The sequence below is a fragment of the Fistularia commersonii genome, chromosome 4 (assembly GCF_037954325.1).
Source record: "Fistularia commersonii isolate RoL2024-O1a breed Wild chromosome 4, RoL_Fcom_v1.0, whole genome shotgun sequence".
In the NCBI taxonomy this organism is placed as follows: domain Eukaryota; kingdom Metazoa; phylum Chordata; class Actinopteri; order Syngnathiformes; family Fistulariidae; genus Fistularia; species Fistularia commersonii.
The window spans coordinates 18,015,602-18,039,392 of NC_141287.1; the positions used below are offsets into that span (position 1 = coordinate 18,015,602).

Below are 23,791 nucleotides of genomic sequence, written 5' to 3' on the forward strand. Positions count from 1 at the left end.
CATTTAGTTAGTGTCTCTGTGTGATGGAGTATTGGTTTCAGTGGACTGTCTTGCTGTGATGCTTCATGTTTGAAATATGTTGCCAGGAATTTTCATCTACATGAGAGAGGAACCGGATGAATAAAACAAGGTCATGATTCATAAGTGGGAGGGTCTAATTTGTGTGTGTGCCACAATGCTTCATAAAGTGTACTAGCACCATGCAAATACAAGCCGTTAGGCAAATTATAATCTGGATGACAATGATGTCAGTCTTTGAGTTTTGTTTGTATGTTGGCAAAAGCAATCCAAAATATTACAGGGGATAGAATTTATGGTATTTCATTTCACAGCCACAAACAGATCTAACTATGTTTAGAAACCTTCTTTCATCTATCGGTTATCCCATCCAGATGTTTCCATTACAGGATATCATGGCTTCCCTTAATAGTTTTAAGTGAACGATTTGCTAAGTGATCTGAGGGAGAGTAAGAAGTCAGATGTAGAACGCAGATGAACAGGAATATAAGTGCGGTCTTGAGAGAGAATAGTGCCTCTGTAGTTTCATGCACCATTCTCGGATGAAAATTAGCATGGAGCCATCAGCCGCGCTGCAGTCCCTCCCTACCCTGCTTCGGCTGTCAGACCGCCTCCTCCCTTCTTGTCAGGAGCTCCGACGAGGAGCTGTAAAAACCTTTTCCCCTCTCCTTAACAACTGCAAAACAACACGCACACACACCGGCTGAGATGCCTGCTTTTCTGAGGCCTCTGACAGGACGTGCTGCAGGCACAAATTGTAATTCATAAAGGTTAAGGGGGTCAATGCCTTTTATTACCAGTCTGAGTGCATCCAGCTTGATGGGGCGGGCATGCAAATGGAATGTCTCAGAGTGTTCTATGCAAGAACTCAGACAGCAAGTGCGTGCTTTATTCTGAATAGGAGGAAGTAAAAGGTGGCTAAAGGTTGGTGGGGGTCGTGGGATGGGCTCCTCTCTCTACTTTCCAGAGCCATGTAGGACCACAGAACCACTGCCTGGTTAATTAGACAGTATGACACTGACCCCAGGTAGTTAACGGCCACTTTGATATGTGCCGTCTTGCAATTAATTCATTGTAAATTTCATGTTTTATCATATGGTGAGCTCTGACCTATAAGCGGATGCACCCCTATGAGGCAGATTTACATCAACAAAACTATTACTTCCCCAATACACATTCAAGCATAGCAATAGGAATTAGAGAATAAAGTTTTAATTGCACTTCTGAATACACACATTCATGATGATCTTGAAGTTCCTGACACATGACGAACAGTAAGAGCATCACAGCAGTCTTCTTCAGGATTACTTTTGGTTATATATTTAGTTTCTAATGATAAAAATGCAAGTCGGTTTTGCATCAAATGTAAATTTGCAACTCACTGTCATTCAGTTAGCATTACAACCCAAGGCTTTGAGCACATTAGACCCTATTGCACCCTCTGCTGGGTCATTACTGGAAAGAGTTTGTCATTCCAAACCAATTGACACCAGATTGTATGCAAAGAGGTGTAATCATTGTGGAAGCACGAGTGTGATAATAAGTAAGTGCAGTCCGTATATCATATGAGTGTTCGATGTGTTTGAGTCTACACAATGAAAAATATTTAAGGTTATTTTAATTAACTGTAACTATTAGATTGAAAAACTACAGACTCATGAGGTCAGGAATCTGGTCAACTTTATAACTGTAAAGATCCTACCTGAAGAGCCAGTGGGGAAAACCTTTCCTTAAAGTCCACATACAGCAAAAGCAGGCTCTTCACGCTTATTACCTTTCCATCACTGAGCAGCTGCCATGGAATCATTCATCACAATTTTAAATCTGTCTTCTGGTGATATTTGTACAGCCCCAATATCAGCCTGTGAAATGCACAAATACTGACCCAAGCTATCAGTCCCTACAGACACGGTGTTAAAGTCTCACCATAACAGGGAAGAGTATAGGGGATGTGTACAGGAGGCTTTGTTATGGGGGGAGGGGGGATATGTTGGGAAAAGGGGGCGGTGGAACAAAGCAGAAACTGTGTTTCATGCTGGACTCCCAACATCTACTCTGGTAGGTGAAATGCTTTCAGATGTTCTAATGTAACTTTGGTGCCAATATCAATACAAAATAATGATATCAAACCGTACAAGACCGGTTGAGGGGTTCGTTTGCGTTTTTTACTCCTCATTACCAGCACATGTGTATATATATATATATATATATATATATATATATATATATATATATATATATGTGTATATATTTTAGAAATAGGATCTAGTTTTGCCTCAGGTTGAAAGCTTTTCTACTCTCTAAAAATGTTACTGCTGTTTTTCACAAGCGTATGAATGTATAAAGTAATGAGAGCTATGTTGTCTTTTGTGGTAATTCTTACCTTAAATGTCCGTATTTCCTGATTTGCCCCGTGACCGGCACATAAAAGAATGTCTAGCCTTGAAAATGAGTAACTACTGGGAGAAACCCCAGTTTACTGTTAAAAGGTTAGAAGAAGTCACACAATATTTCATAGCACTTTTACTTTTTAAAAATTTCTCAATGTGCATGTTGTTATGAATGATAGTGATATATTTTTGAGGCAGAACGTGTAATCAGGAGCATCCATCAAACAATATCATTAACTTGTTTTTTATACATAATAAATAAAACAACGCAAAAATGAATTTTCCAGTGTTCGATTTATCAATGAATTAGATAAACTTTAAACTCATTACCTGAATGTTTTATGAATTATGTTAGGACATCAGTATGTCCTATTTTACAAAACCACTTTGTATCCAAAAAGGTAGTGGCTCTAATTCCAAGATACCCCAAGGGTCTAGGCTGATTCTATTTCCTGAGCCACACTTCTGCTTCCACCTCAGAAAATTCTTTACTAACAAGCACTTTGTGGCACTTTGACTTCTACTGATGCTGCAGTGATTCACCCGTCTCTGTCGTGCCTCCAGAAATCCACACCGGTATTGACAGTGTTTGTTTGATACAGCAGCTGTGTTATATCTATAGATTATATCACTAGCTAAATAAAAAGCTTGGTTCATCCTCGTTTCCCTTTCACTTTGTTTGATAATTACTATAAAACCCCAAATCATTAACTTATTTTCTTTAATTGTCAGTATCATTCGATAAAGTTTAGCTATTGTCCCCAAATGTCTTCTGTAGATTTACAAAAGAATTAGTGTGTTGTTAAGTCTTTAAGTCCATTGACAGTAGTCTGTTTAGAGTCCTCTGGATAACATCCCTGTATTGATTTTGATTGCTGATTTATATATTCGTAAAGAAAGCAACCCACATTTCCTCCTGCAGCAGGTTCTTGTTCGTGCAAATAAAGTTTGGTTGAAATGACCTTCCGTCGTCATCCGGGGTTCTACGTACGTCACTTTGCGCATGCGCCGTGTCCCACCGTGGTTCGACCTCTGCAGCCGGTAAGTGTATCATGGCAGATTGTATGAGAAGTCTCTAATAACAAATCCCCTCTCATCCTTTTGTTAAACTGCACGTCTTGGCGTGCAAGTGAGGGCTACGTGCAGAACTAATGTTAATGTGCATCTGGATTTTTATATTTTCTCTGTGGGACATTTTAACGCCCGTTTGACCTTACTTCTCTGTTCTCTCCTTCTCAGAGACCCGGGCTTCAACCAGAATTGACCAAAACCGGTTAAAACTACCTGAATTACAAAATGTACGCCTGTGCAAAGTTCGTCTCCACACCGGCGCTGGTAAGTCTACGTAGTATTTTCGTTTTCTGTGCAGGCAGTTTAAATCCTGCGTGCACAATGTGAGCTTAAAATCCAAATGGGCCTTTCGGTGAACTTGACTATAGCTGGGAGCCAAGGGTATTCGCGGGCTGGCGAGCTAATGCTAAAGCAAAGAACGACAGAAACAGTCGCTGCACTGGTAGTACAACAGAAATTGATTTTCTATATGTGCCTCAGAAATGCTGCGTTTTCATTTTTCTCAACATGCTACTTATATTTCCCACGACGGCTGCTAGCTAAGGTCATCTAGACTGTTAGCTAAGGCTAGCACCGGTCTTTCACAGCTAACAGCCTTGTACACAGTTAACTATGATAGCGCAGCTTATTAGGATGTTGTAGAGCGCTACTTAAATTCAGTCTGAGCTTTTAATTGGTTTCTAAGGTCATGTCTCTGGCCACGGGGTCAGGTAAAAGTTATTTCAAACTGTGAGTATAAGACTCATTAATAAGAAACTAGTTCCATATATTAGCAAATCAAATTGTACATCTGATGTTTAACATGATCACAAATTGCACTGTGACAGAGGGTATTCTGCCTCTATTTATTTCTGTACGTTGCAGTGAATGTCAAAGAAACTGACAGTCAAGGTGCCTTACACAGTTAAATTGCTGCCTCAGCTGAAAAAAAATTCTGTTTCAAGTTTCATTGAGCGTGTCTACAAAGGTTTCTACAAAGAAGCTCTAACTAATACTTCTTTGTATGTACTGTTGCAGGTCCGTGCTGGATCCCGGGCTCTTTACAGACCCCTCTCTGCTTCAGTGCTGTCTAGGCCTGACATTAAATCAGAGGTAAGATCTCACTCTCTGGTGGGGTATATGTGGAGTTACATTTAATCACACTTGAAAATGGCAAAGTCAGACCTTGAAATGAGGTCTACTCAATATGTTGCCCTTTTACTGAGATTTTGTTTTTGGGAATTTCTCAATTCTCATGAAAGGAATTACTGTTATGAAGACTTGTCAGTCAACCAGCTATAACAATCATCTTTCGTACATCTCAACAATCTATGAGCATGTTGGGACTTTTAAAGTAAAATCTTTTGCTTATCTTGTTGCAGAACACTGTAGCTGTGTTGCCACAGAGCCCCCTCACCCAGGTCACACTGAGGAGCTTCCAGACCAGTGCTGTCAGCCGGGACATTGACACTGCAGCCAAGTTTATCGGTGCTGGAGCTGCCACAGTTGGAGTAGCTGGATCTGGTGCTGGAATTGGAACTGTCTTTGGCAGTCTCATTATTGGCTATGCCAGGTTAGCTTTTGTGTATTGCAAACAATATATAATTGCATGGATGGATGAAATTTATGTGTCCTTTTGAGGAGCGAGATGCAAGTGACTTTTTTTTGTTCTTGTTGGCAGAAACCCATCCCTGAAACAACAGCTCTTCTCTTACGCCATTCTGGGATTCGCCCTGTCTGAAGCCATGGGACTGTTCTGTTTGATGGTCGCTTTCCTTATTCTGTTTGCTATGTGAAACTCTCCTGTCATACAATACTTTCAATACAGATGTGACTACATATTTTATTGTGGCTACCAAAATTGTTCCGTGTTGGTGTCATGGACATGTACATTTTCAAGTCTTTCAGGCACTTGTCAAAATAAGCAAAACATGTATTGTACAAATGTAAGAAATTACGTGATTAAAATACATGTATTTGACTATTTAACAATCTCAGCAATTTGTCTGTATTTTCATAATGCAAAAGAAAGTGTTAAGCTTTCTTGAATGTCATCTTTCTGATTTAGACTTGCCATGAACCAGCTTTTTGGGGTTCACCATAAGTTCTTGGTTGTGCTGAAGCTGTAGAGCTGTAATTAGGTGGCAAGAGTGTTTGTTTTTGTAAATGGCAATGAATAAATCTTAGACAGTTAAATTGACCTGAAAATGGGATGGATTTTTGGAGTCATGATGTTGGATTATTTCAAAACTTCAGCTCATTACAACTGAATAAACTTAGATGAACATCAAACTAAATTATTATTTGGAGATGTTTTTTTTCCCCCAACACATCATGTCTCTGCTAGGAGATTGGCAGAAAGGAGATTTTCCCCCATGCTCTAAAATTGTTTTTTAAATTTTCATTTTCTTAAAACTGCAAAGGAATCTCACAGAGAAGCATCTGAATTTTGATCAGCCTATCAAATAACTGTTTTGAAAATAAGCACTTGAGACATAATTAGTATAGACTGGTTAATGATTTTTTTTGTGGTTTATTTCAACTGGTGACTTTAAAAAGTCTTATTTGTCTTATGTGACAAAGACTCGTACAGGAAGTGGGTTTAACTGCTGCACAACATGCAAGATTGAAAGCTATCTATGCATCGCCCCTTCTCCACTCACACATACAGTTATATACACATAGATATTTATAATGTGCATTACATACTCAGACATCGGTTCAATGTCACAGACCTCCCACCTACGGTCAGCGTAAACCATTGGTAAATCATCGCGATTTAAGGGTCTCCACCCTCTGTAAATAGAGACTCACGCTCAAAGCATACGGAAGACTCCATGCAACTCTCGCGATGTTTTGATACAGACGTGGGATTTTGGAAATCAAGGGTTGTGGCTGTGGGGGTAAGTGTCCATATAAACTGGGGGGAATTGGTATTAAGCGATTGGATAAGACGCTATTTCTGAGTCGGCGAGAGACTTTTGCGACGGTGCAATGAATTTACCTCGAAATAAACGTCGACAATCCTCTGTTGATAGGGATATTAAGACCTAAATATGGCGACGGTTGTTTGTTAACGCAGGGGCTCGGGCTATATCATGGAATCGACTGGAACAGATGCTCGCTTCCTCCGCAATGACATGTTGGGTTTTGTGTAAAATCTTTCTTTTCATGGACACTTATTGAAACAATGTAAATAGGATTTATAAGTGTCAGGTGGCTGCTTCCATCGCGACTTGAAGCAAAAATAAATATACCGAGAATGTCGTGTTTCTATGATGAGACCAAGGTGTAAACAACCAAAGCAGCCGCCCATCATCCATATGCTTTGTCCGTATCTCTGGTTGTCCCTTTTTTCAGGACCTCACGATTTCAATGTTTAGGGTTGGTGAACCAGAACATATTTCGATTTCAATTCAAGTGTACGTTACTTAACACGTTAAATGTTAATGTCGACCCGTGTATGCTTGTGTTTTACTTCAGGGTGACAACAGGATTCCCTTAATATGAGTGATGATAAACCTTTTCAATGTACTGCTCCTGGCTGCGGACAAGTAAGTGAATTATGCACTGTTTGTATGTTGTGAGTGACATTGAAAAAAGAAAGTAGTAGGATCCTCTGATATTATGGTGGTCTCCTCAGACCTTCAGCAAGGGTTGCTTTTAACCTTCTTGTAATGATTTAATTCAAACACATCTTGTCCTGATGGTCCGTGGATGAGGAGGACGGCAAGCCTTTCTATAAAATATTTGAAACTATTTGTGCAATTGTGATGGACAATAAGAGATATCCAGATGTGCCTGAGATCTTTTTCTGCACATGTAGACTCAGAGGCAAAACTGACCTGCTGTTTCCACCCAGCGGCACTGATGCTATCAACCCTATCTTTCTACTTTAATTGTACCATTTGAGAACTGTCATCAATAATAGACTCAGGGTACCAATGCATTTGGGAAAACCTCGAAAGAAGTTCCCCAATATGTCCTGGATTATTTCTCAAATACTCTCTTGTTTTGCTTGCATTTTATTGCATCCTAATAGTGGGAAAAATTTATTTTGCAAAAGCTAGAACGTGCTGCACAAAAAATTCAAAATGATGAATCATACAAGGTAACATATTATATTATAAAATGAAAAAAAAAAATACAATTTAACCAGGAGGCTCTCCTCGGACCCACGTGTTACTTTTTGTCAGCAAAAATCTCTTTTGCCGGGTGGGTTACAACTGCTTGTACTGTAAACAAACACTCCTTTTTGTATAACAGGACAGACAACTTGCAAAATGCTGTTCAAAATCACTCTTGTAGGCAGGAGAAGTTGTGAAATGAAATCGCAATTATGTTTCTACCATGGAATATCTGTCTGTGCTGGTCCACTAACTTGCAATCACCTCAGAGGAAAGGCCATCTTGGTATAAAGTGACTGTCGCTAATGTTCATATTTAATTTTTTTATTTATCAAATGCTCTTGAAAAGGTCCATAGTCAGTCCCTAATTTAACAAAAAAAAGGGAATTACATTATATACGCTTTGGCAAAAGGGCACTGTAGACATTAAGGGCCTCACACTGACAGGTATGAAGTAGTAGATGAAATTCCTTTTGTCCATGCTTTATTTGTCTCACCTTATTGCGAGCTAATCAGCTTCATTTTTACCTCTCAGAGATTTACAAATGAAGACCACTTGGCTGTCCACAAGCACAAACATGAGATGACACTAAAGTTTGGCCCGGCAAGAAATGACAGTGTCATTATTGCTGGTAAGAGTTGTTTAATTTTAACCTAATGGATTATATCCCAGTATTGTGTTTACTAATGTTTTACTGAATTGCAGACCAAACACCTACTCCTACCCGCTTCTTGAAAAACTGCGAGGAAGTTGGACTCTTCAATGAGCTTGCGAGCCCCTTCGACCATGACTTCAAAAAAGTCACTGAAGATGACATTAAAAAGGTTGCTCTTTTTAAAAACAGCAGATTGTCAAATGTCATTGTTTCTAATGAATGAGTGTCCTCTTTATTTTTCGGTAGTTACCACTGGATCTGTCACCTCTCGCCACACCTGTCATACGCAACAAAATTGAGGAGCCCACAGCAATAGAGGCACATCGAGATAGCCCTCTGCCTCACCCTGAATCTACGACAAATGATGACAAGGTAAACACTTAAATGTTTATTTGGTGTCTCAGAGCATCTGCTAAATGTGACTTACGGAGCCTTCTACCACTGATTGGAAATTAACTCTTGAATATGCAGACACACTATCACTAATATTCATCAGTAATAATGTGGTTATTTTGTTACGGTCTTATGAGGGTTCCCACGTGTCCTGCAAAATCTGCAAATTGCCTGAAAATCTTGTGTTGTCCTGGAAATGAATTTCAACCCCCATTTTGAATAAACAAGAAGCCGATTGAAAATTAGCTTCAGTTAACAGCCAAGTAATCATAAGACTAGTAGTAGAAGTAGGTTTAAAGAGAATAAACAAGAGATCACCTTGAAAATGTTTCATGAGTACCCAAAAATAAGCAAATCACTTGTAAATAAACATGAGGTTTCCTGAATGTTTCTTGAGAACAACATAGTAGTTTAAAAAAATGTTGGTCAATGAGAAAAACGACTTTAGCCAGAAATCACTTTCTGCTGCTAGAAAGTTTCTGGAAAATGATCCCTAGACGAAAGTGGGAACCCTGTTTTTGTTAACAGGTAAAGAAGGTACTTGTTTCTTATTCCATGAAAAAAGAAAATTCAAAATCATAATTTTTTAAGAATTAGTTGTTGGACAGATTTTTTTACCCAATTTTTCCCACATCCATAGCTCTTAGCTCCCTACAATTGAGAGAATCCAAGAAACTGGGTACATTTTATCATACAAATAAGTTTAGAACGGTGTTGAATAAACACTTCATGCAGCTAAGATCTTGTGTGATGTTTTCAGGACTTATCTTTGCAGCCAGCTTCACTGCCAACATCCACTATAGTCCATCCTGCATCCCTCCAAGTTCCCAATGTACTCCTAGCAACCTCAGAGGCTAATGTTGTAATACAGCAAGCTCTCCCATCGCCAACATCTAGCTCTGTTATTACCCAAGTCCCATCCACTAATAGGCCTATAGTGTAAGTAACTCAAAATGTCCATTTTTAAAAATCATAGTTTTATCAACTCATCATTTCTGCTTTTTTTAATAATTATGTGCGGTTTTGTGTTAGTGAGGCATGTGCTTGTTTTGATTTTGATTTTCAGTGCACTTCACAGTTTCATATAATTTTTTGCTGTATATGTCATTCATTGATTTCTGTGAAACAGTATCAGCTTTGCTCAAACAGCCCTTTGAAGGAATTTGAGTGGTAGAAAGGAATGTTTTTGCACAGTTCCCCTCTTTACGTTCTTTAACATCCCAAAATGTTAAATTCCATGGAAGCTTCAATGCTATAGTTATTGAAATCTAGCTGATTGAATGTTTTATCCTGAAATGAAAAAAATTTTTTTTTACCTGAATTTCAACCTAGAGAATTTAAACTTAAGGTTCCTCCTTCTGCTATTCAGGAAAGCTGACATATTCTTATGGCCTCATTTGGCCTTTATTTTTATAAAAACATACTTGAGAATTTTGACTAAAGTTGATCTGCACACCGCTAGGAGATACATTTGGTGTCATAGTCACAGAAGAAGCAATTTGTCAAAAATAAGCAATTGCATACAGGTATCTTTTTATGTCTTGATATACATTATATCTGTGGTAAACAGATTTCCCACAGCATTTTACTTCAGCATCTAAACTAATTAAATCAAAACACTGATTACTTTTGTGAACAATAGCTGTCCTATTAAAAAACAACAACAAAAAAAAGTTAAGATAAGAGTCTTCAAAATGTTGTTTACTTTTGACAAGCCACCCAAAGGTGAAGGAGATCTTTATATATTGTATTAATTCGATTTAAATTGAAAAGCCTGACAGACTGCCCAACCACTCGAGAAATCACACAGTAAACTGATATTCATATCCAGGCAATACTGTGGTCTGTTGTGACAACAGACAAATATGTTCTTTTAATAATTCAGCTTTGAAAGTCGAGAAGGTGTGTTTTACCTTATTTAGTCTTGTTCTAAGTTGCATCTCTGGGTGCTTTGTCATGCTCCCATTATTTGTTGCTTGGGTTGAGCAAAATGTTGTTTATAAGTTGCCACCTTACCCATGCCATAAGTTTGTCAAGGATTTTATTTTATAAGTTAATCTGAAATTTGATTGTATTTAATAACTGCGATTTCTCCCTTTCCATTCCACAGCCCAGTGTCAGGTACCTTCCCTGTGCTCTTACAGCTGCCTAATGGCCAGACCATGCCTGTTGCCATCCCTGCATCTATTACAACCTCAAGTGTACATATTCCAACTACCATCCCTGTGAGTTTTCAGTTCCACTTTCTTTTCTGAGCAAGAGGTAAAGCAGAATGCGGCTTTAGTAACCTACAATTGCTATTTGTCATATTTGAGTCTTAGAAAAAGAAACTCTGATGCAACTAATTTTACAAATTTGAATGCCACAAATAAGCACGTTAAAAGATTAGATATTTGACACCAAATTAGTGATTTAGTAGCTTCTTTTTTGTGGCTTTACTTCACCATACTGTTTGGGTTTATTCAACTGTGATAGACGTTTGTGGCTTATGATTCTTGCTTTCCATTCAAAATTTTAGTAACATCGAAAAAAACACACCACTATAATCTGTCAAGCTCTGTTGAAAAGAGGAATTCTGATTCTGAATAAAATGACGATTGTGATTTTGCTGATTTAGAGGTGAGAAGGTAGTTATTGCACATTTTTGGTCACTATAAAGGCTGACTCTAGTCATGTACCTGTGAGAGACGGAATCCACAAGAATATTGTGTCACTTTGGACAACTAGTGAGTTAAAATATTTCAAAAAAAATTTCTTTGGACATTTAATTTTCATAATGTAAAGGTTGCTGGTGATGATACAAATATGTAGCATTGGCATGGAGCAATGCCCACATTACAAAACTCTGGAACTTCTTCATGACACATGGATTCATTTATTTCATTTGTTTTGTTTTTTCTTCAACTTGCACCTTTGCATCCTGGCAATGTGCTGGTCAAAACTAGCATGCAAACTATCATCTTCCATTGAGAAGAGACTGATTTTTCAAAAATATCCAAATTAAGGTTGTATTAAAACTGTATACATATTATTGTTGTGCATCCTTAATCCCAAAGGCATTCTCGCATCACCATAACACTGACACCGGGCATTTATTTTTGCCACATATTGTCGTTTTCTCTGTCTTATTTTATTGGATGGCAGTATTCTCAGCATTGATATCACTGACTGTCAGTCATTTCAAATATGAAGAGACTGAAGGAAGTAATGGACTCTGCATCTCTGTGGTAAAGACATAGAAATTGGCTGAAGCACAGCAGGCATCATTCCAGGATACTTCAATGACATTTGTCCCTGTATAATTACAATCAATACTTGTGGTTTCTGGCAGAGCAAATAGGATATAGTGGTAGAATGGTTTGGACATCAAGTTTAAGTACTATCTGTGACTATATTAGAAATGCATATATATTAAATGATGATCCCGTTTAAGCTTTTTTAAAGCTGCTATGTGAAAGCTTGTGTCATTGAGCACAGTCTTGCTGGTCTCTGTGAAACACAGAGCAGCAGATGATTACCTCCTGATAGCAGCACAGCAGGGAAAAACCCTCTATCTTCTCAGTCTGTTGCACTTGGGAAAGCCACTGCCAACTAAAGGACGGCAGGTGTAGATAAGAAGCAACACTTTTGCGATGCTTTCCGATTCCTTTGTTTCTCTGCATCTCCAGCGCCTCCCTGTGTCCCTGCCTTCCTCCCCCGTCTCATTGTCAGTGGCTGTGAGAAGAGTCCTGGCCCCTCAACTTGTGTCTCTCATGTTATCTCCAGCTTCCCTGTCCATATGCTCTAACGCAGGCAGAGGTTCATTAGCGTGCACACTGCATCTCCATGTGGCGCTGCCTCCACAAAATAACAGGCCATCCAACCTAATGAGGCTGAGATATGAGGCAACTCTCAGAGCCTGCTCCGTGTGTGTGTGTGTGTGTGTGTGTGTGTGTGTGTGTGTGTGTGTGTATGTGTGTGTGTTTGTGTGTCTGTGTGTCTGTTGGGATAGTGAGTGTATATTGCCCGCCTTTTTATTGGTGAAGTCCAATTTTCTCTGTGCTGATCTGTATGTGTCTCTGCTGTCAGCTTGTCAGACCTGTCACCGTAGTGCCTAACGTCCCTGGGATCCCAGGACCCCCCTCACCACAGCCACAGCCTGCCCAATCAGAAGCAAAGCTGGTATTTATCATCTTATATTACATGCAATATACATTGAATGTCATCATGTTTGTCTCTATGATACCAGAATCCAAGTCATAGGAGAAAATCATTTTGCGAGTGACTGGTTTCTTGTGACCAGATGAGGGCGCTACTGTAAAGCTGCATTTACAATTATCCCTGGGCTATATTTTTTTATACCTTTCATTTGGTCTTCACAAATTCCTTCAGTGTGAAAAGTGATTGTTGAAGATAGGGGATATGAAGTGTGGGGAGGGGGTTCTGTGGCAATATGATGAAGCACATATCACGGAACCTGTAAGTGTTCACAGCATGCTTCGCCTGTGGAAATTAACAGATAAACTGTGGACAGGAGGCGCGTGTGTGTAGGAGGGTCGAATTGATCCTGACTGTTGATGGGGGGGAGGATGGGGGGTGTTGTTAGGGATCATGGGGTGCAGAGATGACAAACAGAAAGACAGCGCCGTGCTCAGCACGCCATCACCGGGGCCAATCAGAGGGGGCTACCAGCAAAAGCCAGCTGGGGGCATCCTGGCACAGGCTCAGTGAGGCACATTAAATCTGCCTCACCCTGCATGGAACCTTTTGTTCAGCAGAATCCTGCCTGACCCGCATCCCCCTCTTACTCCTGGTGCCTCCCACCGCACTCAGCTCATCAGCAAACACCTAATGAGCCCACGTCAAGGAAACAGACCCCTACTCAACCTGCCTGCTCCCCACCCCCACCCAGATCTCAGGGGGCGAAGAGACGGCACTTTACAAGGACTGATGATGCTGCAAAGACCACAATAATGATAATTAACTTGCTGAATTTAGAAGATTATACTGTTAATTAGTTGCAAAATAAAGATAAGTAATATAGTAGCAGATGGTTGAATAACACCCATGAGAGGGAGGGTTATTACACTGATGAGGTTTCCGGGCAGAGATGAAATATGAATCTGACTGGCTTTTCCCTCTGTCTATGAGCCATTCCAAGAGAATAATATCTTGTTTCTGCCAGAAGAGCTTCTGGAAGGGTATTACACGATAAACTAATTTGGTAGATAGATTGGTCTGGCAAAGGTAGTTGTTAGAATAATGCAGTCCTCTGTTTTCTCATGTAAATGTATTCCCCCGCACTTTGTTATTGCTTCGAAAGGCTCATTCACTTTCACCTTGTTTATTCAGGGTTTGATGCTAGAGGAATTGGCCTGTGAATTACGGACTCCGATCTGCAGAGAAATAGTTTCTGTGAATGGGCTGTATTTGTGGATCATGTTCAACACTCATCAAAGTTCAGATATTAACACTTTTGACTTAATCCTGTCACATTATGTCGCCTGGATACCTCCCACCATAAATATCTAGTTAACAACATAAATGCCTGCAAAGCAAGTCCTTGTAAGTGTATTCATATGATCGTTTCTCTTTACTGTCAGGATTTAGTTTAACTGACTTGGGTATTTCCTTGACTTTTTATTGTTATTGACCAATTTGTGTTTTTTTATTTTAAGTAGTTATAGAGAAACAGTCAAACAAATGTCACAATACTTGATGAGGCTAGACAAGCAAGTACACACCCTTTGTAATACCGTCACTGTGGCTGCTTCTTGAAATTCAGTAGCTAAAAGTAGACATTAAATGTATGATAATTATGATTAACATAAAGGCAAATGCAATGAAAAAGGTGCATTTGAGTATTCCTGGAAAAAATGGCCTTTGTTTTAATATTATGTTTCATATTGTAGAGTATTGAGATGCTTAATGAGATGCAAATTATTTCATCAGCTTATTCCCATCAAATGAGTTCTCGCATGACTGTTTATTTGTAGGTTGAGACTTCTACTATTCTGGCCTTTAGAGAGATGCACATTAAATAGTAGTCACTCTAATCCAGCTCCCCCATCTGTGTAACATGTCTGGCTAGCAGGTTGCTTCTACTCCTGAGATTTATAATCTCTTAACATTTCAAGTTAAACTTGGTGAACATATGGACACAATGAGCGCACAGTTTTAAAAATTAAAAAAAAACAAACAAACAAGAAAATCTGGTATTTTTCAGCACTCCCTTGAACGGATATTTGTTGATATATGTTGGCTTTTTGCGGTAAACTCTCTTCAGAAACTGAAAGCTACCATAAGCCATCAGCTTCCCCAGACCAATGGTGAGGGGAGTGAAGTCCAGAGCAGCTCTGTTTCCCATACTGCTCCTCCTCCTCCTCTGCCTCCTGCTCCTGCTCCTGCTTCTCCAGCCCCAACTCCAGCTCCAGCCCCAACTGCAACCCTGAATATAGCAGCGGCTCCTAACCTACCGACGACCGAGGAACCCTCTCCACATTCCCTTCAGCAGCCAGCAACCTCCACCACAGAGACACCTGTAAGAGTTCACACTTCCTTCCCATTCATCGTAGAATGGAAGAAATCACTGTTTCTTTGAATCATTTTTTTTTTCCATAAAGTTTCAAGGTAATGTAAGGTTAAGGTAAGTTTTATCCAAATCTTTTGGAAAGTGGGTATTACTCTGTTCTGGAGAAGTCAATGAAGTAATTTCTATTCCCTTTAGTCATTTAGCTGAATAGGGGCATCTGCCCTGACATTCAAAAATTATATGATGTCACATCACTGTGAACCCTGAATAAAATTTCTTAATGTCCTGGTGATGGAGGTGTTTTGTCATCGCTAACTGCTGTATCTCGCAAAACGCTAATCATCGTCAAACTTTCCTATTCCCTACTTTTTCATTTGAGACAAATTAATGTCAGTGCTTTTCATTTAGCTTTTCATCATCTCGATGATTTTAGTTATGATTTTAAAAAAAATTTGCGTCACACCAACCTTCATAAGTGATTAGAAAAATTTCCCTGCTCATGTAAATGCGACTAAACTAAGTAAAAAAAAAAAAATTAGATCAACAATATAAAGTGCAATGTTACACGTGTAATACCACAAACATTTGCGGGCAGCCCAGCCCAAGAAGTAGAGCAATCGTCTTTGGAACTGAACATTCTTGATTTGATTCCTGGCTCCTCCTTGTTTGTCGAAGTGTTTTTGAGCAAGACACTGAACCCCTGACTGCTCCCCTGGCGTTGGTGGATGGCAGCTCATGGTTCATCCATGATGGGTTAATTGAAGAAAATGAATTTCCCCATGTGGGGTTAATAAATGAACAAATTATTATTGTTATTATTATTCAGTTCTCCCAATGCAATATTCAGAAGGTAGATCATACTGATTGAATAGTTTTATTCCTGCTGGTTATGTTGTTTATTATCATAATTATGATAGTTGTCATCATTGTACAGGCATCCCCAGTGCCCCCAGCACAAAACCCTCCAAGTACAGGGGGTCGGCGGCGAAGAACCACGAGTGAAGACCCAGATGAAAAGCGGCGCAAGTTCCTGGAGCGTAACAGGGCAGCAGCTTCCCGCTGTCGGCAGAAGAGGAAAGTGTGGGTCCAGTCCCTGGAGAAGAAGGCAGATGACCTAAGTTCAATGAATGGGCAACTTCAGGTGAGTTTCACTTCTTCACCTCAGCCACTGTGAGTGACATCTTTAAACCGATCCATCTTTGGATTATTTTCCCCATATGTATGCATATCGTCCTGTGTCCATTAATGTTCCAGTGCAGTGGATGTAAGCGCATATACAGACTTTTCCTCCTCCTGCGGTGATTAAGTCATTAAAGCCCATTAAGATGAGATTCCAAGTGACGGCAGCGGTGTGCGAGCCCTTTCCATCGATATGTCCCTGTCAATAAAGATGTATCCTCCAGATGTCAGCCGCACACAAGCGTGTCTGTGCTTCTGTCTCAGCAGTTTTCTGAATGGCCTCAAAAATCTCAGAGGGAAAGGTGTCGTTTTGAACCTTCATTTTGCTAGAAGCAATTAGGATCTGATGCTGACAAGTTCGAAACAGTTCATGTATCTGCTGTCTCTCTTGATAAGTGTGAGCTGGGGGTGCAGCGCATTGGTGTTCCAGACAATTAAATTGGCTGTGGTGTTTATTATTCAGTCTTATTTTTCTGTGCAAGCTGAGTAATATGTGGAGAGTTGGATCGACAGGAGTGGAAATAAATGGGTTCATGCAGTCAATATCTGGTTCAAAAACAAGTTCTCATAACTTGTCACAGAAGCACTATCTGAGATTTTATTTTGAATAGGAGGATGAAAGAAGAGAAGAAGCGAATAAGAGAAAAGGGTTATAAACTGAAAGAGCATCTCTGTTAAATGCACAGTAGGAAACAACATGTGGGAGAATAAAAGGTGGTTGTTATATGAAGGCATTAATCAGCAGTGCAGATTTTGTAAAAAAAAAAAAAAAACCATGCTGACATGGCCCAGCTGATCAGTGAAACTGCCTCTAATGATGCACAATTATTTTAACATCATCCTTAACTGGCTTTTTAATGAGGTGTCAGACCATGCGGCTCACTGGGCTCCCAGCATCATCCAAGGCCCATTTGCTTAGTTTCCATTAATTCCCAAAGTTAGAAACAAGTTTAGCTCCTAGAAGTTCAGTTTTGCACAAAAAAAAAAAAAATTCAGGTATGCACAATTACATCACCGCTGCCGGAAGAGCGGCTGTTCTGCCAGTGATGGCATAGATTTTGGAATAAATGTTGACATGGCAGCGGCTGTTTGATGCTGTTTTAGAGAGAGAAAAAAATCAGGTTTTCTCTCCATGTAAGTCACCCACTCACTCCTGTACTGTGGGGGAAGTCACATTAGCTTATTGAAACTACACATTGAAAATTTTAGACTTTTGTCAGTTTAATGTACCGTTTGGATTGCATTGGAGAGAGTCTTTGAAACAAATATCTGTTCATATTGGCTTTACAAAGCGGCAGTCATGGTGGAAGCGCTGTGAAAATGAAGTTGGCTGCACGCGATACATATGGTCCTTCCAGCTGTGTTTAAATCTGTCTTAGCTTGACTCAGTCCTGCCAACAGCAGCAATAATAAACAGCTGGAGTCAAATAAATTGGCTGCTTTTACACTAATAGATTAAACCACCCATAGTCCTTTAAAGGAGACGAGAAGGAGCTTAAATCTGCCATTGGGTGTTCCGCGGGCCCTTGGCCACTCTAAATCCAGTTAAAGTCACCTTCAGCGTAATATGGCTCTCTTTTACGACATGCAGAAATCCTTAGCTCCCCTGGGTGCTGTAACAACACACCGGTGTAAATCTTTGCAGCTTGGACAAAGTTGCTGTGACAATTCAAACAGTAAACCACTTACTGGTTTACTGGTTATTGGCGAGTGAAGGCCTATAATTATTGTGTGTGAAAAAAACAAAATTGAAGAATTACGTAATGCTGTATTCCAAGTTCTTTCATTATATCGCTGCCCTTTGACTTGAGTGCTTTTCATCGTTCTTCTGGTAACTGTCCAAATAATGTCCTGAGCTTTGACCTGTTTGCAGGCACTGGAGTAAAAAAAAAAAACGACTGGAAAAAAAGGTGCATGTAAACACGCCACAAAGTCACATTCAAGCCTTTATTGTTTTTTCTGTTCCCCTGAACATATGTACATTTATGGGTAGCTGTTTACCTGACAGCTGTATTTATCTATAAATTTGCAGATATATGGCCTTTATTGTTTTGATACATCATCTTTATTCCCCAGTGTTTTCCAAAGAAACAATGTATGTAGTTTTACCTTTCAGGTATTATCGTTATAGTCAATGTGAGCTATTCCTCTTCAGAACAAACCAGGACAAATAACAAGGTTGATTTAAGAATCCTCACCCAAAAATGTAGACACTAACCAAAAAAGAAAAAACAAACACAAGAAAACTTACCCGACAACAACTGAATTGAAGATTGAAGATTACTTATCCACTGTATCTACATTTGATTTTGAGAAATTGAGTTTGGTTTTCTCAAAATGCCATTTTATCATCATCTACTACAGTGCATGTATCGAGAGTGATGACTGTATTGAGTGTCACGTCCTCTCTCTCTCCCAAAGAGTGAAGTCACCCTGCTGAGAAATGAAGTGGCTCAGCTGAAGCAGCTTCTCCTGGCTCATAAAGATTGCCCGGTAACCGCCATGCAGAAGAAGTCTGGTTATCACAGTGAGTAATGCTCTATTATTCTCTGCCCGAGGCTTCCAGTAAAATGTCTCAGAAATGAGCTCTGGCTAACCACTAGCAGTACATGGCTAACTTATGGCCAAACAAAAAGAGCTATTGGACAATCAGATGCTTTCCCTCTTTCCCCTCAAAAACAGAACGTGAAAAACTTTCCAAAAGTTGGGATATTTATGGGCAGGTGTTTCGTTTTGTTTTTTTTTTAGTTTGTTTTAGACAAATTCTCTCTGGCAGTAATGTCTGAATCCTTCAGGAGGCCACAGGTGGTATCCACCAGCAAACAATTGTTCTCTCCTGATTTGACACCCAACTAAAAAACGTGCTTCGATGCAGCTGAATTGTGAACCGTAAGCTGCTGGAAGGATGCTGATTTGCAGAGAACAAATGCTTGGCTTGGAGTTTTGTTATTTCAAAATGTATATTTAAGGATTATCTTTGCCATGCCATAAAAACTTTCAGGTTTTCGCCTGTACATGCTACCTTAGTTAGGCCTAAGGTCATAACTCAACGTTGCTCACCGATGAGTGCAGCAAGGACAGAAGCTCGTCAAGTGAGTTTTCTTCTTGTGGCCACATAACGGCACAGATTCTTATCTTTATCTTTAAGGACTCTTTGAGGAGTGTATGGCTTCTGTTTTATGACTAATTTCCATGTGAGCGGAGGGTGGGACATTGACGGCTGCCTCTCGGTTAACCTACAAAGGCTAGAATCATTGCCCTCTTCAGGTGAAGAGCCGTCTCCTCGGCATAAACGCGAACGCGGGTGGTTGTTGCTCATAGGAAAAGTAACACAACTAGCCTCCCCGCTACGTGGTGAGGGGGTGTATCGGACTGCAGCTACTGAGCCGTCTGACTAAAATTACGCTCTGGATGTTTCGCTACAGAAGCAAATGTATTTGCTGGTTGAACCTCTTTTGCATTGCGAATGGCAGCGACTTTTGGCCCTCAGAGCCAAGACAACGGGACACAACTGTCAATCCTCCTCTGTGATCCTTCCTGGTTGTCTAGTGGTTCTTCGGACTCGTGCCTGATCGTAGAACTATAGAACTGAACTGATGGTTTCCAGACTAAGTAGGCCTGCATGACCCAGAAGTTTTTCGCTATTGTCCGACTTTTCATGAGCTCCACAGACAAAATAGGTCATCTGTTAAAGGACAAAATATGAAATTCAGAGCATTTTCTACTCTATTTCGAAAAAAATAGAACATTTCACACTATTCAAAATACAACCAGTTTGTTTGGCCAGTGATGAGAAGTAGTTATCGATTTGCACGACACATACTCATTCCATTTTAGAGAAACAGGACAAAGTTATCTGGTTATATGATCTAGTATATTCTGACTGACCCGTGGCTTTTGCTCACGAAAAAGTCTCACAAGCCCTCTTTGAGATACATGTCCCACAAGACTACACCGCCCTCCAGACCTGGTTAATACCCTTCATGGTCGTGCACCAGGCATGGTTGTGACAAGTGGGAGGAAATTACACAGACTGTCCCGCAAACAAGCCAGGACATGCTTTCACTTGGCACATCAAGCAGTCCATCTGCTCACTGCAAACCCAGAGAGCAGGAAGAGGCTGTGGCTGCCGAGGGAGCCCGAATTTTTAAATATTGTGATTCCATCAACCGGCTACCCCCTTTACGTTGCTAGGAGTGATGATGCTCACTTGAACGTGAAACAAACTCGAGCTGATCCAGTGAAACAGCGAGGGAGTTAAGCAGTGGGGTCAGTCCAGTCAAGAAAAACATTTTTATTCCAATTCAGATGAATCTCCCCCATTTGGAATCCGTGTTTTTTTTTACATTTTAAAGCGTTAAACTCAGTCGTTAATTACAAAATGCCATAACAGCCCGACTTTGTATCATTAACAATATTAATTTTCTTTGTGCTCCTTATTCCTTCATGAAACAGACCATGAGAGTAGTCTCTTTTTTTTTTCCCATCCGGATCCAATTAATTCAGTGCAAGTGCCTAACAGCTGGTGGCATTTCGACTCCAACTCTTCCCTACTCTCTAGTGTGAGCATCATTAAAATCAGGTGCTGTAATCATCTGTCGCTGCAGTAGTTGGCAAGGTAACAAAAAACAAATGAGAATACAGTTAGGGCCAGGAAATGCAGCCGCATGCCCCAGAATGTAATGTACCCTCATGATGTAGGCTTAAATTGACATTGGAGCTTTAATTAACGGAAGAGCTGCCGAATTGGCATAATGGGGATTAATGAAATGGTTTGCTTACACCACATGCAAGTAGCAGTTTTACATCTGATTAGGCTTCACACGAGCTTTCCTGTAGTACAGCGGCTAAATGGTGTTCAATAAAACCGTGGGAAACCGTAAACATTCCGAGCACTCGAGTGCCCCGAGCGTCTCCAGCAGTTCCCCTCTCGCCCTCACAGTCTCCGACAAAGAGGAGAGCTGCGAAGAGATGTCCGTCCCCAGCAGTCCCCATAACGAGGCCATCCAGCACAGCTCCGTCAGCACCTCCAACGGGGTCAGCTCCTCCTCCACGACCCCGGCCGTCTCCGCCCCGTCCAGCGCCGCCGCCACGTCCAACCAGAGCACAGAGGAGAGCCAGCCTCGGAGGGGCGCCGCCCAGACTCAGCCTTCGGGGAGTTGATCATCCCGCACTGTCCTTCAGCTCCGTGGCCTCATCAATCTCCCTGACAAACAAGAGGAAAGGGATTCTCTCTCAGCTTCATTTTGAACTGTAGGATTTTTGATAATTTATTCTCGGATTCTGTATCTATGTTTAGTCCATTTTGTCCTCCATAGGCAATGCAATGTTTTCTCTGGAAGTGATGAAGACAAAAGAAAAGGCACTTTAGGTGTTACGTCGAGAAACACATAGTTTCAAGATATGTTAATAGTTTGGTGGTTTATTTATTGATCCTTAGATATTTTTCAAATTTTAGTTGGAAAGTGATGCCCAATGCTGATCAGTGAGCTGTTTGAAATGACCAAAGTGTGCTGTGGCTCATCTGTAATTTGTTTTTTTTTTTGACAAGAAGCACTATCTTTATGGTCTCTTAAGGAGCAGTCACCTCTTTTTAAGGTTTTCTTTCTCCATTTTGCACAGTTTGAGAGATGACGGGTGTACCTTTGTAGAGTTTTACAGTCCACCAATTGAGTAGTGGCAGCTTTTAGGAGTAGATTTGAATACCGTCATAACAATTGTAAATGGCTGAAATCAGATTTTAAATTTGCCAACTTCTCTGTGGCTGAGATCAGCTGTAGTCGCATTGTGCTGTTTGAATGTTCGCGCTTTCCTCCGCTTGTAAAATAGTCTTAAGCAGGCCGACTGTTTAGAAATGCGTGTTGTTTCATTAACGTTCCACATGTAGTCTGATTCTTTCTGAAGCAGTGATTGTAGGATTGCGGTACATTCTGTGTTTCCCAATCATGTCCACCACTTAATTCAATCCACCTCCTTGTTTTTGTATAAATTGGTCATTTTTTTATGCAGATCATTGAATTGCTGTCCGCCCAGTTTGAGGGTCTCATGGCCAGATTTGCTCAGTAGGGAAAAAATGTCTGCTTTCCAAGTGACCGTAGAGCTTAATGCACAACATGTAAGGGCATAATGCTGTTTTTATTGATTGCTATTCTAGAGTTTTAGAGAACATTGTAAACAACATCAATTCCACATTGGCCATGATCTTTCTAGGCGATATGCACTTTGTTTCTCAGAGAACAGTCTGGGTTTCTTTAGCTGAGCCCTTTTTTTTTCTTATTCTCTCTATTTGCAGCTTAACACTTAACTCACAAGGGTAGGCCTGTCCCTGATATGTTGCCACGACACATTTCAGAGTATTCAGATGTGACCTGGGATCACACGCTGCTCTGCCGTTCAACAAGTTGCCTAAAAAGGTTGGAATATTGGAATAACACCGCTTGTACGAGCTACCAGATTTTCTCACCAAAATAATTGTAGGACACAAATCCCACCCAAGACGTCAATTCTGCCTTTCTCTCATTCTGTACTGGCTTACTACTGTGTAGTTTAACAAGATGCTAACACATTGTTTTCTTAAATTATGATTTTATTTTGAAAAAAAATGTTTATTTAACTGTTATGTGCTATCTGCATGAGATAACAATTCTCTGCGAGAATTTTAACTGTTTATTGGATAATGTCTCAGTCAGATGGATATCATTTAACAAGTTGTCTCAACTTGAGTTGTAGCTTCGATTAATTTCTTTCTTTGGCTTAATTGTTAAAAGGGGGGTGTGATACTGTGTTGAATGTGTTACTTGTAACTTGTGAAAGTTCTGTATAAAATTTGAACTGATAAGATGTTGTAATAAACCTTTTAATAACTCTTTAAAACCCATCTCTGCTTTGCTTTAATTCTGCAGTCAATATTAACATAACAAACTCCTATAACAAGGTTTTTGTTTTCAATTCTTCTCTTAACATCCAACGATAAAGGCACTTCATATTGATCTCCAGTTAAACGCTGAGGCTAAGTTACCTTGTACCTATCACAGCTGCTGCTGCTGCTGGCAGCCGAGAATTATTATGGTCTGTTGTGCCACCTTGTGGACAGTGTGGAGCACATCCTGTTTTCAGATTTTTTCAGTTGCATTGGCATAACTGGGGTAATAATTTAATAATCGCAAAGTTTCTGAATGTATTATTCATTTAGGCAAACTGTGAATATTTTTGATCATCTATGAAATATGTTGGTACTGCATATCAATGTGCTTTCGTGCTTTCTTGCTCATTGCAAAGGTAAAAAGGTACTATCATCAAGAGTAACAGGTGCAAAGTACCTGGTGCATTTGATGCTTTGTGTGGATCATTATTACTGCTGGGTTCATATCATGTTACATTTTTCTGCCGTGGATGTTAAAGTTCCAGGTCATTTTGACTACTTTGCACACTTTTGGGTTGTTTAACATGAAATATATATATATATAT

General features: G+C 40.1%; 2 protein-coding genes across 4 annotated transcripts; both read left to right on the forward strand.

The window, feature by feature from the left end:
* Positions 1 to 3,390: 3,390 nt before the first annotated feature.
* On the forward strand, positions 3,391 to 5,654 carry atp5mc3a (ATP synthase membrane subunit c locus 3a). Of its 2 annotated transcripts, none has more exons than XM_086145714.1 (5): positions 3,391 to 3,449; positions 3,648 to 3,743; positions 4,497 to 4,571; positions 4,841 to 5,031; positions 5,140 to 5,654. In XM_086145714.1, exons 2-5 carry the CDS (start codon positions 3,705 to 3,707, stop codon positions 5,252 to 5,254), a joined length of 420 nt encoding a protein of 139 aa, XP_086001840.1. In that variant the 5' UTR covers positions 3,391 to 3,449; positions 3,648 to 3,704; the 3' UTR covers positions 5,255 to 5,654. The 2 variants fall into 2 exon arrangements, with proteins under 2 accessions (XP_086001840.1, XP_086001841.1); XM_086145715.1 differs by having other exon boundaries at positions 3,449 to 3,537.
* Positions 5,655 to 6,301: 647 nt separating this feature from the next.
* atf2 (activating transcription factor 2) lies at positions 6,302 to 23,191 on the forward strand. Of its 2 annotated transcripts, none has more exons than XM_086145716.1 (12): positions 6,302 to 6,361; positions 6,942 to 7,012; positions 8,121 to 8,217; positions 8,292 to 8,410; positions 8,488 to 8,613; positions 9,395 to 9,573; positions 10,745 to 10,859; positions 12,703 to 12,795; positions 14,900 to 15,154; positions 16,080 to 16,286; positions 18,746 to 18,851; positions 21,267 to 23,191. In XM_086145716.1, the coding sequence occupies exons 2-12, from the start codon at positions 6,965 to 6,967 to the stop codon at positions 21,485 to 21,487; spliced, it is 1,566 nt and encodes a 521-aa protein (XP_086001842.1). In that variant the 5' UTR covers positions 6,302 to 6,361; positions 6,942 to 6,964; the 3' UTR covers positions 21,488 to 23,191. The 2 variants fall into 2 exon arrangements, with proteins under 2 accessions (XP_086001842.1, XP_086001843.1); XM_086145717.1 differs by lacking the exon at positions 6,302 to 6,361 and adding an exon at positions 6,711 to 6,842.
* The last annotated feature ends 600 nt before the right edge of the window (positions 23,192 to 23,791 follow it).

Coding starts and splice junctions, on each gene's coding strand:
- atp5mc3a (XM_086145714.1), top strand. CDS start 3,705: ATGTACGCCTGTGCAAAGTTCGTCTCCACACCGGCGCTG. Junction 3,744..4,496: donor TCGTCTCCACACCGGCGCTG/GTAAGTCTACGT, acceptor GTACTGTTGCAG/GTCCGTGCTGGATCCCGGGC. Junction 5,032..5,139: donor CTCATTATTGGCTATGCCAG/GTTAGCTTTTGT, acceptor TCTTGTTGGCAG/AAACCCATCCCTGAAACAAC.
- atf2 (XM_086145716.1), top strand. CDS start 6,965: ATGAGTGATGATAAACCTTTTCAATGTACTGCTCCTGGCTGCGGACAA. Junction 16,287..18,745: donor CAATGAATGGGCAACTTCAG/GTGAGTTTCACT, acceptor TCTCTCCCAAAG/AGTGAAGTCACCCTGCTGAG. Junction 18,852..21,266: donor GAAGAAGTCTGGTTATCACA/GTGAGTAATGCT, acceptor TCGCCCTCACAG/TCTCCGACAAAGAGGAGAGC.